Source organism: Myotis lucifugus, unplaced genomic scaffold (assembly GCF_000147115.1).
Source record: "Myotis lucifugus unplaced genomic scaffold, Myoluc2.0 scaffold_51, whole genome shotgun sequence".
Lineage (NCBI taxonomy): Eukaryota > Metazoa > Chordata > Mammalia > Chiroptera > Vespertilionidae > Myotis > Myotis lucifugus.
The window spans coordinates 4441111-4457406 of NW_005871099.1; the positions used below are offsets into that span (position 1 = coordinate 4441111).

At 36.4% G+C, this 16296-nt stretch overlaps 1 protein-coding gene across 8 annotated transcripts in view; it reads left to right on the plus strand.

The window, feature by feature from the left end:
• Positions 1 to 12581, plus strand: part of SEMA3C (semaphorin 3C) — a 160164-nt gene extending 147583 nt beyond the window's left edge. For 3 of the 8 annotated variants that reach the window (XM_006088688.3, XM_014455818.2, XM_023753784.1), the window contains 3 exons: positions 3018 to 3085; positions 4703 to 4833; positions 8846 to 9259. In XM_006088688.3, the coding sequence (XP_006088750.1) occupies positions 3018 to 3085; positions 4703 to 4833; positions 8846 to 9259 (613 nt within the window). Of the gene's footprint in view, positions 1 to 3017; positions 3086 to 4702; positions 4834 to 8845; positions 10501 to 10638; positions 11615 to 11906; positions 12474 to 12501 lie in introns of those variants that run through there. The other 5 variants (XM_023753783.1, XM_023753782.1, XR_002829255.1 and 2 more) reach the window with 4 other exon arrangements.
• The last annotated feature ends 3715 nt before the right edge of the window (positions 12582 to 16296 follow it).

The window sequence follows — 16296 nt, forward strand, 5'->3', positions numbered from 1 at the left end:
AAACAATGTAAGCATTTTTTTCTCTTCACCCACAAGTATCTTAAATATTTGGGCATTAGTATCAAATATTGCAATTTAGACTCAAATGGTATTTGTTTTGGATTCAGATATGTAGTTAGAAATTTTATTTTAAGACAGGATAATCAGTTCACTCTTCAAGTAAATATCTGTTTTCTATACAAGAAGAAAATGATTTCATTGTTTAGCCAAAGAAATAGACTATAATGGAGAAAACATTAGCAACTTGAGACAAATCCCAAATCCTACATGCAATATAATATTATTCTGCCTATCAACATTATGAATGCCTTACAGGAAATCTACACATACAAAGGGCTCAAATGACAGCCTTGCTGATATCATCATTTAAACCAAGCCATAATAATGGTTTTTTGTAATTTAATGTCTGAAAGCGATGTGTTACTCTAAATTTAGATTGTCCAGCTTGAGGGTTCATGTACATGAGTAAACCATAACATGGTGCTGATCACAGAAAAATAAATTTAACCATTGTGAGTGATACTGCTTTGTCTTCATGGCTAAAAATGACCAGTTCAGCCATAAGAGCTCTCATGTGGTGCTCATATAATTATACACTCATAAGCTGGCTGATAGTAAATAATACTGTGACTTAAATATATAGCAAATGTAATGCAGTCAAAACCTGATAGAGGAACTTTTCTAGAGAACAGCAATAACTATATTTTCTGAGACAGGAGTGACTTCCACTAGTTTGTGTTTGTACAGAAATATATAACTGAATAAAGATCATGTGACATTTTTGGAAAAAGCATACTTAAATAACACAAAATTTTGTACCTGTATTTCTATATATAGATGTGTATAACCCATTGAGTACATAAACTATTAACAATTTGCTATACCCTTAAAATGGCATTTTTCATTATCATTAACTTGGAGATTGGTTTGCTTTGTAAATGTGATCATCCCTGTGTGATTTTTAATATTTCTGTTCTTACTAAATATTTTATCTTCAAGGATAAAAATATTAAGATAGATTTAATAATTAACCCACTTAGGTGATATGCTCATTCATATTTACTTCTCAGCATTGGTAGTAAGTATCCAATTTATACCTGTGCTCCCAATATTTAAAGAGAATTCCCTTCCCTGTCTCTTATAGCAATGTACAGATCCATGAAAAATTTATAAGAAAACTAGAGGCCCGGTGCATGAAATTCATGCACAGCGGGGGGGAGGGGAGTCCCCCTCAGCCCTGCCTGCACCCTCTCCAATCCAGGTTGCCCCCAACTGCCCGCCCTGCTGGCCTGGTCGCCCCTGACTGCCCTCCATGCTGGCCTGTTTGCCCCCAACTGCCCCCCTCTGCCGCCCTGGTCGCTCCCAACTGCCCCCTCTGCCAGCCTGGTCACCCCACGCAGCCTGCTGCTCAGTCATTTGGTCATCCCTCACTAACCCCCCTGCTGGCCTGGACACCCACAGCCTGTTTGGTCATCCATTCGGTTGTTTCCGATATGACAGCCCTTGGCTCTTTATATATATAGATGTCAGTTACTCTGTTTTGATTTGTTGTACTATGTAATAAAATTAAAACTAATATATGCAGCTGATACTAAGACTCAGAAAATTAAATAATTAGTTTGCAAGTAATTTAAAACTTTTATTTAAATCATGACCAGTTTACAAGGGATGTAACTACATTGTTGAAATACTCAAGCTGGTGATACGTAACAACTGAATGTAATGAGTGAACCTTAAGTAGATCCTGAATAAACTTAAAACACTCTTGGCTGTTTAACCTCAAAGCAGTCAATAGGATGAAGGCAGTTATATCAAGTTATGTGACTATCTTTTGTTTGTTCTTCTCTTGTTGACTCTGAGTCTGAATTTCCCAAAGAACAAACTTCTAAGGAGGACTGGATTGCAGAAGAGTGGGGACAACATTCACTCACATACATATTTGATTGATTCCATACTCAGTAGTGAGGCATTATATCCATTTGGGGAAATCTCTATAATTTTCAACTTGTAAACTTTTTAAGAACTATCTGCATTTTGTATGTGTGTGATTTGAGTGGTGTTATTAATGTTTTTGTAAATATTTACTATGTTTTTCAATTTAGTTTAATTCCAACAACTTTGTACTTTAATAAAACATTCTAAACATTGCAAAAAATCTATAAGATATATTTTGGGGACAGCTAGAGAAATTTTGATATAAAATGTGTAGTATATGATATTATTGGATAAGTATTAATATCTTTACTGTGATAACGTATTTAGGAAAATTACTTGTTCTTAGAAGACATATGCTAAATAGAACATTTAAGCGTGAAACCACATCTGCAACTTATTTTCTAAAGATTTTCGTATATGTACATTCACAGTACATACATGACATATACTTTCATATGAGAGAAAAATAAATAAATATGACAAAATACAATTCCTGAATCTAGGTATACCACTATTCATTGTACTCATATACCAAATTTTCTGTGGACTTGAAATTTTCAAAATAAGAAATTAAAGGGAAACACTTATTCTAGTAAATGAACAAGTTGCTTAACTTTATATTAAATATCCATGTTCTATCTCTGTATTATTTATTTTGGAAAAGTTTTAATATATCCAAAAACTGTTAGAAAGTATTGATTTTTTAAGGAAAATTATGCTTAATTAAAAAAATTATAAGAAAGAAGATAGTGACTGTGTACTTTGGGAGTGATCATTTTAGGAAACTTTGGATGAATGTGTCTCTCTGCTAAAAATTTCTACTGTTAATTTGGAATCTAACATTTACTGAGGAAATGTACCTAAGAGGAGGTTCACAGCCATTATATCACAAGTGGTAGATGGGGAGAGACTGAATTAATTTTGATTAAAAGCAAGGTCAAGTACCCACCAGAAATTGAAGCAGCGAACAAGAAATATCAGATAATCAGACCTCTTTATGAAAACTGAGGCAATCACAATATTTTGAAATTAAAAATGCTGTCTTTTCATTCTAAGTCCTGTATCTATTTCTGCACTTACAGGAGGAGCCGAAGACAAGATGTGAGGCATGGCAACCCACTGACCCAATGCAGAGGATTCAATCTCAAAGGTAGTAACAGGGAGCAATGATCAAACTTGATAAAGAGTAGCCAGGCTCCATACCACATTTCACTTAGGGAAACCTAAAATTCTTGGTATTTAGGTATGGTAATTAAAAATTAAATGCTATTTGTATGTATAACAAGAATTGTGAAAAACAAAAGTCTGGGAATTTTCAGTATTTGTCATTCTGTAATTGGCTTATTTCACTTAGCATAATGTCTTCCTCAGGGTTCATTCAGGGTTGTACCACGTGTCAGAAGTTCTTTACTGTTTAAGGCGGGAAAATATTCCATTATGTGTATATATCAACTTTTTTACCCATTCATTCATCGCTGGACACTTGGGTTGCTTCCACAAGTTGGTTCCTGTGAATAATCCTGCTCTGAATATTGGTGTACTGCAGTGGCTTGATTTTACAATTGATAACCATTCCTTATACTTTTGACAATCCTGCCTTGTGCCTTACGGTTAATCTACCCCCTTTCCTCCCATTCTGACATGAAGCGATCATGTTATTACACTTTCCCCCCTAATCCCCTCTCCCCTCATCAACCCAACCAACAGAAGTATCTCCAGGCAGAACTCGCCCTGGCTCACCAAGGAGCTGCAAATGAGCCTCTGTTAACATTTAACACTGAGACTCCCATTGTAATCTTTCTGAATCCGGAGTTACCTTTTCGCTATTTACTGAGTGTTTCATAAACTTTGTGTCCATTCTCCTTAATGGTCGTAGTAGTCATAGTGGTGGGAGTATTGGAATAGAGGTAATGAACAACATGGATGTTGATTTTGTGTCAGAAACTGAGCTAAATGTTTGGGGTTTTTTTATGGATTATCTCACTTAATGCTCAAGAAACTGCTCGAGTAGGGTCTGCTTCTATTCCCACATTATAAATGAGTATTCTGTCTGTCTAAGCCACCCCATGATTATACTAAAAGCTTTTCCTAATTTAAGAATTTCAGTAAAGAACCTCTATGAAGTTATTATACTCTGTGTTTTAGAGCCAAGTAAACTGAGACACAGAGAGATCAAGTAATTTGTCTGAGGTTAGAGAGCCGGTAGCAGTGGAGTCAGGATTTTCTCTCAGGTACCTCTGATTCAAAACCTGTGTTCTCAACCACTCCATCCCACTGTGGCCTCACCTTGCTCTCTACCTTCCCTGCTCTTTCTGAATTTTATTGATACTACATTGAATATGGGATGGATCTGGCTTTAATACTGCCTGGCATTTACTAACTCCTTAGCTAGGATACATTTCCTCATAACTTACAGGCTGTTTGCTCAGCTGTGAAAAGCTGAGAACCTAAATCACAAGGACGTTGTCATAATTAAATGCTCAAGGTGGTATTAAGTGCATTCCTGTTGTTGTTACGCCTCTACTATTTGGTGTAAAGTGATTCTTGAATAAATATTGATTTCCTTATGTCTTTCCTTCCCTTTGGACTAAATAAAACAGGTGAACCATGTACAGTATAATAGTCTGCTTGTTAGGTGATTAAGACTGATTCTGGGGGCTGCCATAATTGATCTAAATTTTATAGAAAACTAGACATTCCAATAGGAGAATAGACTCTAAATTCCATTGTTTCTCTCTCTCTCTCTCCATTTATTTTTGCTTCCCAGCATATAGAAATGCAGCTGAAACTGTTCAGTATGGAGTCAAAAATAACACCACTTTCCTTGAGTGCGCCCCCAAGTCTCCGCAGGCATCTATCAAGTGGTTGTTACAGAAAGACAAAGACAGGAGGAAAGAGGTGAGTGAGAGCACAGCGGCCATCAATCAGGGCTTTGCAAAGAGCATTAAATCACCGTCCCTCACGGAGGTGCAGATCAAAGGGAAAGCGTCTGAACATCCTTTTATGTCTGTGGGATGACAAGTGCCTCCTCCTGTAACCTCCTTTGTCCGTGGGGTTGATGGATTCATTAGAAATCCTCTCTGCCTGCTCACCTCAACAACATGGTGACGGAAACAAGAGCTCGGGCACTCAGACTGGGGTAGTGATGTGAGGAAGCATCTGTAAAAGAAACAAGATGTGGCAAATCCAGGCGCCAAGCTCTCACACAACAGCACCTTTGTGCGGTTCACAAGATAAAAGGGGCTTTAAAAGAAAAGTTGAGTTCTCCTCAGCAAAAAATCACCCCGGAGTATAACCTTTACGGTAAAGAACATTTTTCTGCTGTGTGGTCATCTGTTTCCACTGCTTTATTATTCATAACTCTCGGGGTTTGGTTAGGTAATATATGGAATCATTGTTGAAGGGCTGCTGCCTTTATTTAGTGATTTTGGGGAAAAACTAGATTTTCAAATAAAAGAACACTTACATTAACTTTTTGCTGATTGGAAAGAGCTGTTTTAAAAGGAAAACATAAAATGGCATAGGGTGAAATATTATAAATAATGAATTTCATAATGTTGATGTCATGTTGTCCTGACAAATGACAGAAAAAAAGAAGGAAAAATATATATGTATACCTAACGCCTCAGAGTAGTCTAAAATGGAATGCTGTTTTCAGTACATCATAAAATCTGACAGAGAGAAGGGGGAAGGGAGCTTACTACATTTATGTGAGTTCTGTGTGGGCAGTTTTGGTCCTACATGTAAGTTAATTAGGGCTGCGTAAAATGGATGCATCCCAAGCTATCGAATCCAGATACTGCATCAGAGTTACTAAAATAGATGTTAGCTCCATTTGAGAAAATGCTTTCCAACTCTCAGACCTGCCTATCCAGAAATGCTATGAGCTGCTTAGGAAGTTGTGTGAACCGTGCCACTAGAATATTAAGACACAGGATGATGACCACTTGCATAGAAGGGACTTATCTCTCTGGAGAAAGATGTGCTAGGTGGACTTCAGGGTCCCTTCTTGCCCTAGAATTCAAGGATATTAAAAAAATTTTAAAGATATTTTATTAATTTTAAAAAATGTTTATTGGATATCTATTTTCTTAGCTACAAAATCTATCATCAAAGAAGTCTTGGATTTCTACAGTCTAATTGACTTTAAGTTCTTTGGAATGGATATAGATTATAATAATAACTGCCTTGCAAAGTAACCTGGGCTAGAAGTCATAATGTGTGATGATGAACATCAGATAGGAATGATGTTCTTGGGCTAGAACATGACACAAAGTCTGTCTGTATGTATGTTAATAGGAAACCTAAAATTCAAACAGGGATTATCTAATAAGAATAAAATGTTTTCCTTTTATTCAGTAAAAAGTTCCACAAAATAATATACAGTATAAGTAAATATAATTTTTATTGTTTAAAATCAAAGTAAATGAACATACACAGCATTGAATACATTTATTAATACAGAAATTAATAAATGAATTTTAAAATGTTATTAATTAAATCTCTTGTGATAATTCTATTGTTCTATTTCAAAATGTTCAAGAATGTGGAGACTCAAAATGTTAATTAATGTCTTAATTTTTTAATAAAAAACATAAGAATGCTATAATTTAAGATTATAAAAGAATTAACTCTAATATAATTATAAAAATCTATTCTGTGCTGAATTTAATCAGAGCTCAAGTCCACTGATTCTTAATTTAGTTGAATGTACTATTAATATTTTATTAAATTTATCCTAATTCTTCCTTACTAGTTTAGGCAAATATACACTATTTCTCATATCAATCATATATAAATATTGAACTTTTAAAAAAAAGTAAGCTAAATGGTAAAAACTAGTGGCGAAAAATACAGTTTTAGAGAATAGTATAAAGTGAAAAATACAAGCCTTCCTCCCTTTCACTTTAATACTTATTCCCATTTCCCAGAGCATAAGGCTACCAAACTGATATATTTAATCATTATATATTCCTCCAAATATTATCTATAATTTTTCTAAACCCCCACTATTTAATATCTCTCTATATATAAAAGCCAGCAACTGGAACGCCATAACGAAGAGAATGACCAGTTGCTATGAGGCCCACTGCAGCCAGCAAACTGGCCCAATCAGGGGTGGGGACAGCTGACACCTCTTGCAGCCCCTTCCCCCAGCTGGCCCCACCCCCCTATAGGCCCCCACCACCCCGATTGGCCCATGGCTCCACCCCCCAGCTAGCTCCGCCCCCAATCGACCCCCCCACTCCAATCAGGGGCAAGGCCGGCTGGCCAACCACCCATGGCCCCTCCTGATGGCCGACCCCGCCGCCAATCAGGGGCGGGGCCTGCCGGCCAATCACCTGTGGCTCCTCCCCCCTGCTGACCCATCCCTGATCAGGTCCCAATCAGGGCAGGTCAGCCAGCCAACCTCCTGCCATCTCCTCCTCCCAACAGGCCCTACCCCAATCCACCCCAATTGGGGCTTGGCTGGCTGGACCCCACCATGCATGAATTCATGCACTGGGCCTCTAGTCAGTATATATGAAGCTACTTCATTTTTCTTGGTTGCATACTTTTCCATTATATAAACGTACCTTAAGTATTTTAAAGCTATCATTTGGTTAGGTTTTTTTTCTTTTGTTTCCTCTTAACAAAAACATTATGCAAATAAAAATATGCATACTTGTAAGAGTATATCTCCTAACAAATCCTTGGAAATGAAATTTCTGCACCAATTATGCATGTTATATAGGTACATGTTATATAGATATTATCAAATTGACCTCCAAAAATTTCCCCAATTTTGCACAAAAAGGAAAGGCTTTCTTTTCTTTCATTGTTAAATGTATTTACACATTATCTAATCTATTTCTGATGCACATTTAAACTTCAAAATTGAACATCAAATTTTTGCTTTTATACATTCTAGTCTTTACTTCCTCCTGCTCTCTCTTATCTAGTTCTGTTCCATTTGTCTATGTTTCAATACTATACTATTTTGTGTGGGCAACTTCTTATCTAAAAGAACCTTTCTTTGATTTGGATTCTGTTAAAATATGTATTTATATAGAAATGTACCATTTAGAAAAACATTTCACATGCATTCCTTTATGTTATTTTGTGTCAAATTTCTTTTTGCCTCAGTGAGAAGGTATTCCAGAGTATATAGGGCAAGGAAATTCTTAGCACTTAGGTTTAATCTGCTCATTGAGAATACCATAGCTGGAACTGTAGGGAAGGTGGGCTTCCAGCACTTAGCTGATGTCTAGCAAATGACAGTCTGTTTTTTGTGTTGTTGCTTTTTCAGTATAAGCCTATAAAATAATTATATATTATTAACCTCATAGCTTTTTATTTCTTTTCTTTGGAAAGTAAAACCACTTACAAATCTTATGAGACAATGGCATTACAGCTTATTTTTAGTGATTCTTTAGTGTGAGATAATTGGCAAAAGCCTTTGATAATGTTCAAAACTGCCTCTGCTTATATAATTTTTAGTTAGGAGAATATTTATTCACTCATTCAAAAGGGTACAATTCATCCCTTTAATTGTTGCTTCATGTTTTTACTAAGTTTTTTTCCTACAATAAAAGGTGAGAACTCCAGGATGAAAGAGATATTTTAAATTATGTGTGAATTTCATTTGCTGTATATGTTGACTGTGAGTCATATTCCAAAAGCAACCAAAATTCTGGGCTTATCTGTGGAGAAACTACTATCCAAAAGGAATTTACTTAAAGCTGTTTTGGGCAATATGAGTGATAACTTCACTCTCTCTTTTAAAATCTGTGTCCACTAAGAAGGAAATTAGTTAGTCTTCCATACTTTTTCCAAATTTGTTAAAATCAACAGTATGCTGTATATGTTGCCCATATATTTCTAGAAGATACAGAGTTGGGTTTTCAGAACTTTGATGTCTCTCTTGTAGGTCAAGCTGAATGAGCGCATCATAGCCACTTCACAGGGACTCCTCATCCGCTCCATTCAGGATTCTGACCAAGGACTGTATCACTGCATTGCCACAGAGAACAGCTTCAAGCAGACCATCGCCAAGATCAACTTTAAAGTTCTAAATTCTGATATGGTAGCTGTTGTGACAGACAAATGGTCCCCGTGGACCTGGGCTAGCTCCGTGAGGGCTCTGTCTTTCCACCCGAAGGACCTCATGGGGGCATTCAGCCACTCAGAGATGCAGATGATTAACCAGTACTGCAAAGACACTCGGCAGCAACATCAACACGCAGAAGAATCCCAAAAGATGAGAGGGGATTATGGCAAGTTAAAGGCTCTCATCAACAGCCGGAAAAGTAGAAACAGGAGGAATCAGTTGCCAGAGTCATAATGTTTTCTTACATGGGGCATATGCTCCCCATAGTCTTCAATGGTCAGTCTGTCTGCAGTAATCAGATGTTGAACAAAGAATCTTGTTCTTACCCACGGGAAATTCCGGAGAAAGGTGATTACACACTCCTAAAGTGAATGTTACATGAACTGAAACACGCATGCATTTTCTTGTATGATAGTGACTAGCGCTAGACATGTCATGATCCTCATGGTGCATATAAATATTTAAATTAACTTAGATTTTATTTATATCTTTATTTACCTTTTCTTCAAATTAAGATGGTGGTTATAAAACTAGAATTCTTACATCCCTGCATTGAACGAGGGCCATAACCCTGTGGTCTTCCTTCCTTGGTTTAAGGATCTCTAAGGTCCCTGATTTTGCGTATGAAAACAAATACCAAAGTCACAACTTTTATATGGTCAGAGTCATATAAATGCATGTGACAGAGTCGTTGTCAAAGACTAGAAAAAAGACAAGGAAGAGGGCATCTGAAAGTTATATAAAATAAAAGTACTTCATGAAGAGATAATGAGTTTACATGCTCCCAGTGAACTATGTTGCTGGTTACTTTTAGCTTTGTAAAAATTGTCAGTTGCTAAGATCTGTCACTGACTTGTTGCCTTGTTTCCAGTAGATAAAATGAATGACCCTCATGGCAAACAGCTTTGATTGGAGTTATGTCAGTGAAGCATTTATGTTTATATTCTTATGCTATCATATTCCAAACAAAAGCACTTTTTTTTGGAAATCCTTTAAGTTATTCTAGACTCAGAGACTATAACGTAATCCTGTTTAATAGATTGAGTTTGTTCTAATTTTTTAGTCTGTGTGACAAATTAGACAATATAAGAATAAAACTATTTTGAAATATCAAATTTGTATATGAGGGTTAAAACCATCACAATGGAATAATGAGAAAAAAACAAAGTAGAAAATGCAATTTTATTAGCAAAATTTTATTAAAATATTACGACTTTTTAACTTTAATAATTAATTCCATTATTATCTCATATTTTGTTTGTTTACCAACCTCAGATATAAAATTTATTTTTAAGTCATCAGTTAATTTTTAATGATCTTTTGTGAAGAGGTGTTCATTTTGTGGACAAATGAAAAAAAATCTAGTCTGAACAAAAATAGATTTAACTTTCTTTTAAAAGAATGTTCGTTCATTATGTTCACTGGTACATAAATACAAATGTGAGTTTTGTGATGAATAAAATAATTATCTTCTAGTTGTATGCTTGAATCATTTTATTAGATAATTTAATGTGAATTTTTATTCCAAATAACAATTAGATGAAAATTTCTTCATACTTTCATATTTCTTTCAAAGTCACAAATTTGTTCTTTCATTTTCTTTGCCTTTAAAGATAATTTCCAGGTACAAACAGAAATTGCATGAAATACCTAATCAAAAAAGTTTTACTTGTAGTTAACCATCTATGAAGAATGAATCAAGGTAAATATGTCACCTTTTTAAGCACTACAATATAAAGTTTCAAGAACTGAAAATCATTGTGACAGTGAATGTAGTCACTGATCTTAATCTAAGAATATGATTAATTATCTAAGTGGTGGTAAATTATGTTATAAGAAGAGGCCTCAATAGGGCGAAAATAGCTGTTGAACACAACATAACAATGTTTATTTTTAAATAAAAAGGTATTAATTAAAAACTATTGTTGCAAATATGTATAATTCTAAAGTAGTCCCTAAAGCAAATTATACAAATCATTTGCCTGCTTACAGGAGATAAATAAACCTCTTTATTTCTCCTCAATGTGCACAAATAGAAAAGTGTGTAACGCCAAAACCATCTTCTGTGTTTATGGTCAAAGCTATTCTATGTACAGAGTTGAAAGTACAATCGTTTCAGAGTCAAAAGACAGGGGAAACCACACAGGACCTCTTGCTTCATATAAATGATAAGGGTGTTTAATTTTGTAATGTTATTTGTGCTATTTAATACATTTTACTTTAACATTATTAAATTGTATATACTTTTATTACTTTTAAAATTATAGAAATCCTTGTTGAACAGAACTGCCAAATGTAAAGAAAATTTTCTTTTTAAAAAATATTGTTAATGTATACTGAATGTTGGTGGTAGATTGGTTTTATTTTGTGTAGATTGACAATTTGAAGACAATATGTTTTCCATTTGTATTATATATAACATTTCCTAGAAAAGCACTTTTTTCAAAGTGTAGGTTTGTGAATAGATTTTAGCATGATGAAACTGTCATTGCAGTGAATGTTCACTCTGTGTAAGAAAATAAGATCAATGTAGTTAGTAAATTAATATTTAATTGGATGTTGAATAAAGCATTTGCCTGGCAAAATTTAGATTTTGAGATTTCTTCTATTTCTGAGCGTGCAATCTGTAGCAAGGAAAGTGGAGACAAAGGTCATGACAGAAATTAAAAGTGATCCCAACAAATCTTTCAATCTGAGGATTCTGTACTACTCCCCAGTTGCCTCTGTATCTCCCTTGCTTATATTTCAACTTAACCTTAATTTTAAATAATTTTAATATATCCTGTATAATTATAATGCATTTCTAGAGCTTTATATTTCCTACCTATGTGAAGAACAATTTTGAGAAAAAGGTGACAGTTTCCTATATCTATTCTTCTAGCTGAAGTCGAGAAACTGCGCATCTTTGTTTAAGTCTAGACAAGGAAATAAGCAGACTAAGTAAAACTGTTTTCTTAACAAGAGGCATTGAGAACTTTATGGAATTTTATACATGATGACAAAGCTGTGGAAGACGGTTGTGGAAAAAAATTTTTATTCTTTTCCTTAATTTATAACACCAACCTTCTATTCAATAACCTCATCCCACAAGAATACAATCCCTTCTGCAAAATCAAAACCAATTACAACAAATTCCATATATGTGTTATTTGGTGAACTTAATTGCCAATGAATTGTTTTTCCTAAGGGGCCTCTGGTATAGATTTCAATTTTCATGGTTTCATCACAATGTTACTTTCATATAGCACAAATATTGAGAATTGGAAGGACTAGCTCCAAGATTAAAAAAAAATGCCATCTTCACTCTACTGACTAATGTATTTGTCTGTTCACCTCATAAAACAATGCTTTCCACTCAGTTTGAATTGTGTATTTCTCAGGGCTATTATGTTGCCATGCTTGAGTGTTACTTACATAAAATGCTATTAAAGAATGACATTATAACAAACACATTAAAATTGTTTATTCTATGTTAGGTTACCCCTCAACCCCCAAGAACAAAAGCAGGGTGAATTCTCTTTCCTAAGTGTGTTCCTGTCCTCCGAATTATTTATATTAAAAAAAATGCCATCCAAACATTTTATGAGATCAAACACATCATAATTTCTGCATGACAAAATGGATATATGATGGAATCATCAAAATAAATGTCATCCTATTGTTTCTCTGGCTATTTTTTTGTATACATTAACGGATGATCCTTGGCCCATGAATGGTACAATGAGATGAAAGGAATTTATCTGTTTAGGTCCTTTTAAAATGTTACATATACAATTCTATATAGGAAGAAAAAGCTATAACTTTTTATTTTTTATTTTACTGATTTGTGTTTGTGCGTGTGGGGTGGGGGTGGGAGGTTATAATCATCTTCCCTTCTCTGCTCAGAGCAAAGCTACAAACGGAATAGAGCGTGGCTCATCAAACAGCGAAGCTGGGCCTTCGAAGGGTCTTCTGAGCTGATGTGATTTGGCAGCTGTAAATTGTGAGTTGAAGTTGAGTCATGAAGAGGAAAAGCTGCTATGGGAAGCCAAAAACAGGAAGTGCTCCCTGAGCCACATCAGTCTGGGATTGGGAGAGGGTGCAGCCAGGCCGAGGGACCCCACCAGTGCACGATCGGGGTCGGAGAGGGACATGGGAGGTTGGCAAGCCAGGGAAGGGCCACGGGAGGGCTCTAGGGTGTGTCTGGCCTGTCTCACTCAGTCCTTATCGGCCAGACCCCAGCAGCAAGCTAACCTACCAGTCAGAGCGTCTGCCCCCTGGTGGTCAGTGCACATCATAGGGAGCAGTTGAGCAGCCTTAGCATATCATTAGCATATTACGCTTTGATTGGTTGAATGGACGACCAGACACATAGCATATTAGGCTTTTATTATATAGGAGTTTACATATATATATATATATATATATATATATATATATATATGAGATATATGATTTCAGCCCTTACAACAACCCTATGTATGAGGTGAATAAGATTAGTATCCTCATTTTTTAGATGAGGCACACAATAGGTACAGAGTGGTTAAGTAACTTTCCCAAGGCCACTCAGTAAGCAGGTAGCTTCTGGGAGTTAGTATTACAAAAAATTATCCTGGAAAAACCACGGAGGTGGCTCCATCGAGCCAGAGGACACATCAAAGACATGATTAGAACAATTATTACAAGTATTGAAAAGAATGATGGCTCCCAAATATCTCTTTAAATAAAATTGTAAGAGAGCAAAAACAAATGTCAGCTGATGAATTAAAATAAATTTTAACAATAAGGATGTGACATATTCTTCAAAAAGTATTTAAATATTTGAATAGCAGCATTATAATAATATTTTCATTCTCATCTAATTATGTCAGAACTTTTGCTCATGCTTATCAGAAACAGCATTTTTGTTGAACTCTGTTTCATTCTGTCAACTAAGATTCATCTGCCCAGTGGGCGGGGGGGCATGCAGGAGATGCCAATCATGATTCTCTCTCATCATTGATGTTTCTATCTCTCTCTCTCTCTCTCTCTCTTTCTCTCCCTTCCTCTTTGAAATCAATAACAATATATTTTAAAAAATAAAATATTCACATATAGCAGCTTTTGTAATATAATTTACAGGACACTAGGTAACATCTGGTTCAGGTCATCGAGTCAAAATGCCTAGATTTTACCTTCTTACTTGCTAGTATCTAGCTTATCTCGTCCAAGATAGTTATGAAAATAACAGTCTCGGAGAGAAACCAAGATGGCGGCATAGGTAAACACCGGAGTTTGCTGCCTCGAACAACCATTTCAAAAATACAACTAAAAGACGGAACGGACATCACCCAGAACCACAGGAAGGCTGGCTGAGGAGGGACTCTTCAACTAGAAGGAAAAACAACAGCAGTACGAGGCTTAGAGGAGGCGCAGTGTGGAAAATTTAAAGGTACGGTGGTGCGGTGGTGAGGTGGTGCGCGCGCAAAGCGGGCTGGTGGCTGAGGGCGCGGTTGTCGTTTTCACTCAGGAGTGAGTCTCAGACTCTGGGCTACAGATCCGGGCGAGTCTCTAGGGACCCAGACTCAAACGGGAGAAGCGGGACTGTCTGGCTACGGCCCCTCCGAGGTTTGCAGCGATTGCTGGGACAGAGAGGCAGAGCCCTTGGGGACGGACTGAGAGCGGCCATAGCTGCTCCCTCCCCCCGCCCTGTTGAGCCCGCCCTGCCCAGGCACTGCGCACAGACATTTGCCGATCGCCTCAGGCAAGGGCAGGACTAGCGCCTCCCCAGAATCCTACAGCCAGTCGGTCTGCTGGTCAAATCCCTCTAGTGTTAACTACAACAATTAAGGCTTAACTAGAACAAGACTGCGCACAGAGACCACAAGGGGGTGCACCAAGAAAGCATAAAAGATGCGGAGACAAAAAAACATGACAGAAATGGAGGATATGGAGCTAAGAATCACAATTTTGAGGGCTTGCCATAAATTTGTGCAGAGCCTCACGAAAACTAATGAGACCCTCGATGCTACGATAAAGAAATTAGAAAGTAAGCATACACGGACTGAAATAAAGAATATTATACCCAATAGCAGACCAGACGAGTATAAGAATCAAACCAAAGATTCGACAAAAAACACCCAATTGGAAAAGCAAAATGAAAAAAGAATCCGAAAGTGTGAAGATAGTGTAAGGAGCCTCTGGGACAGCTACAAACGTACCAACATCAGAATAATAGGAGTGCCAGAAGATGAGAGACAGCAAGATATTGAAAACCTATTTGAAGAAATAATGGCAGAGAACTTCCCCCACCTGGTGAAAGAAATGGACTTACAGGTCCAAGAAGCGCAGAGAACCCCAAACAAAAGGAATCCAAAGAGGACCACACCAAGACATATCATAATTAAAATGCCAAGAGCAAAAGACAAAGAGAGAATCTTAAAAGCAGCAAGAGAAAGAGACTCAATTACCTACAAGGGAATACCCATACGACTGTCAGCTGATTTCTCAACAGAAACTTTGCAGGCCAGAAGGGAATGGCAAGAAATATTCAAAGTGCTGAATACCAAGAACCTACAACCAAGACTACTTTATCCAGCAAAGCTATCATTCAGAATTGAAGGTCAGATAAAGAGCTTCACAGATAAGGAAAAGCTAAAGGAGTTCATCACCACTAAACCAGTATTATACGAAATTCTGAAAGGTATCCTTTAAGAAGAGGAAGAAGAAAAAGGTAAAGATACAAATTGTGAACAACAAACATGCATCTATCAACAAGTGAATCTAAGAATCAAGTGAATAAATAATCTGATGTACAGAATGAACTGGTGATTATAATGAATCAGGGACATAGAAAGGGAATGGACTGACTATTCTTGGGGGGGAAAGGGGAATGGGAGATTCGGGAAGAGACTGGACAAAAATCGTGCACCTATGGATGAGGACAGTGGGTGGGGAATGAGGGCGGAGGGTGGGGTGGGAACTGGAAGGAGGGGAGTTATGTGGGGGGGGAAGAGGAACAAATGTAATCTGAACAATAAAAATTTAATAAAAAAAAAAAAAGAAAAGAAAATAACAATCTCATGCTACTGTCAAGATTGAGATAATTCATCTAAAGTGCTTAAAACTTGCCTGATGTAAAATGAATATCAGATAATATTGGCTATTTTACTACTATGCCTTTGCTGCTGGAAATGCTATTTATTAATTTTGACACCAAATATTGATTGAACCATATTGAGATTATACCAGGGAACAAAAGCAATGCCCCTGCTCTTATGAAGCCTACATTATAGAGATGAAGACAAGAAACA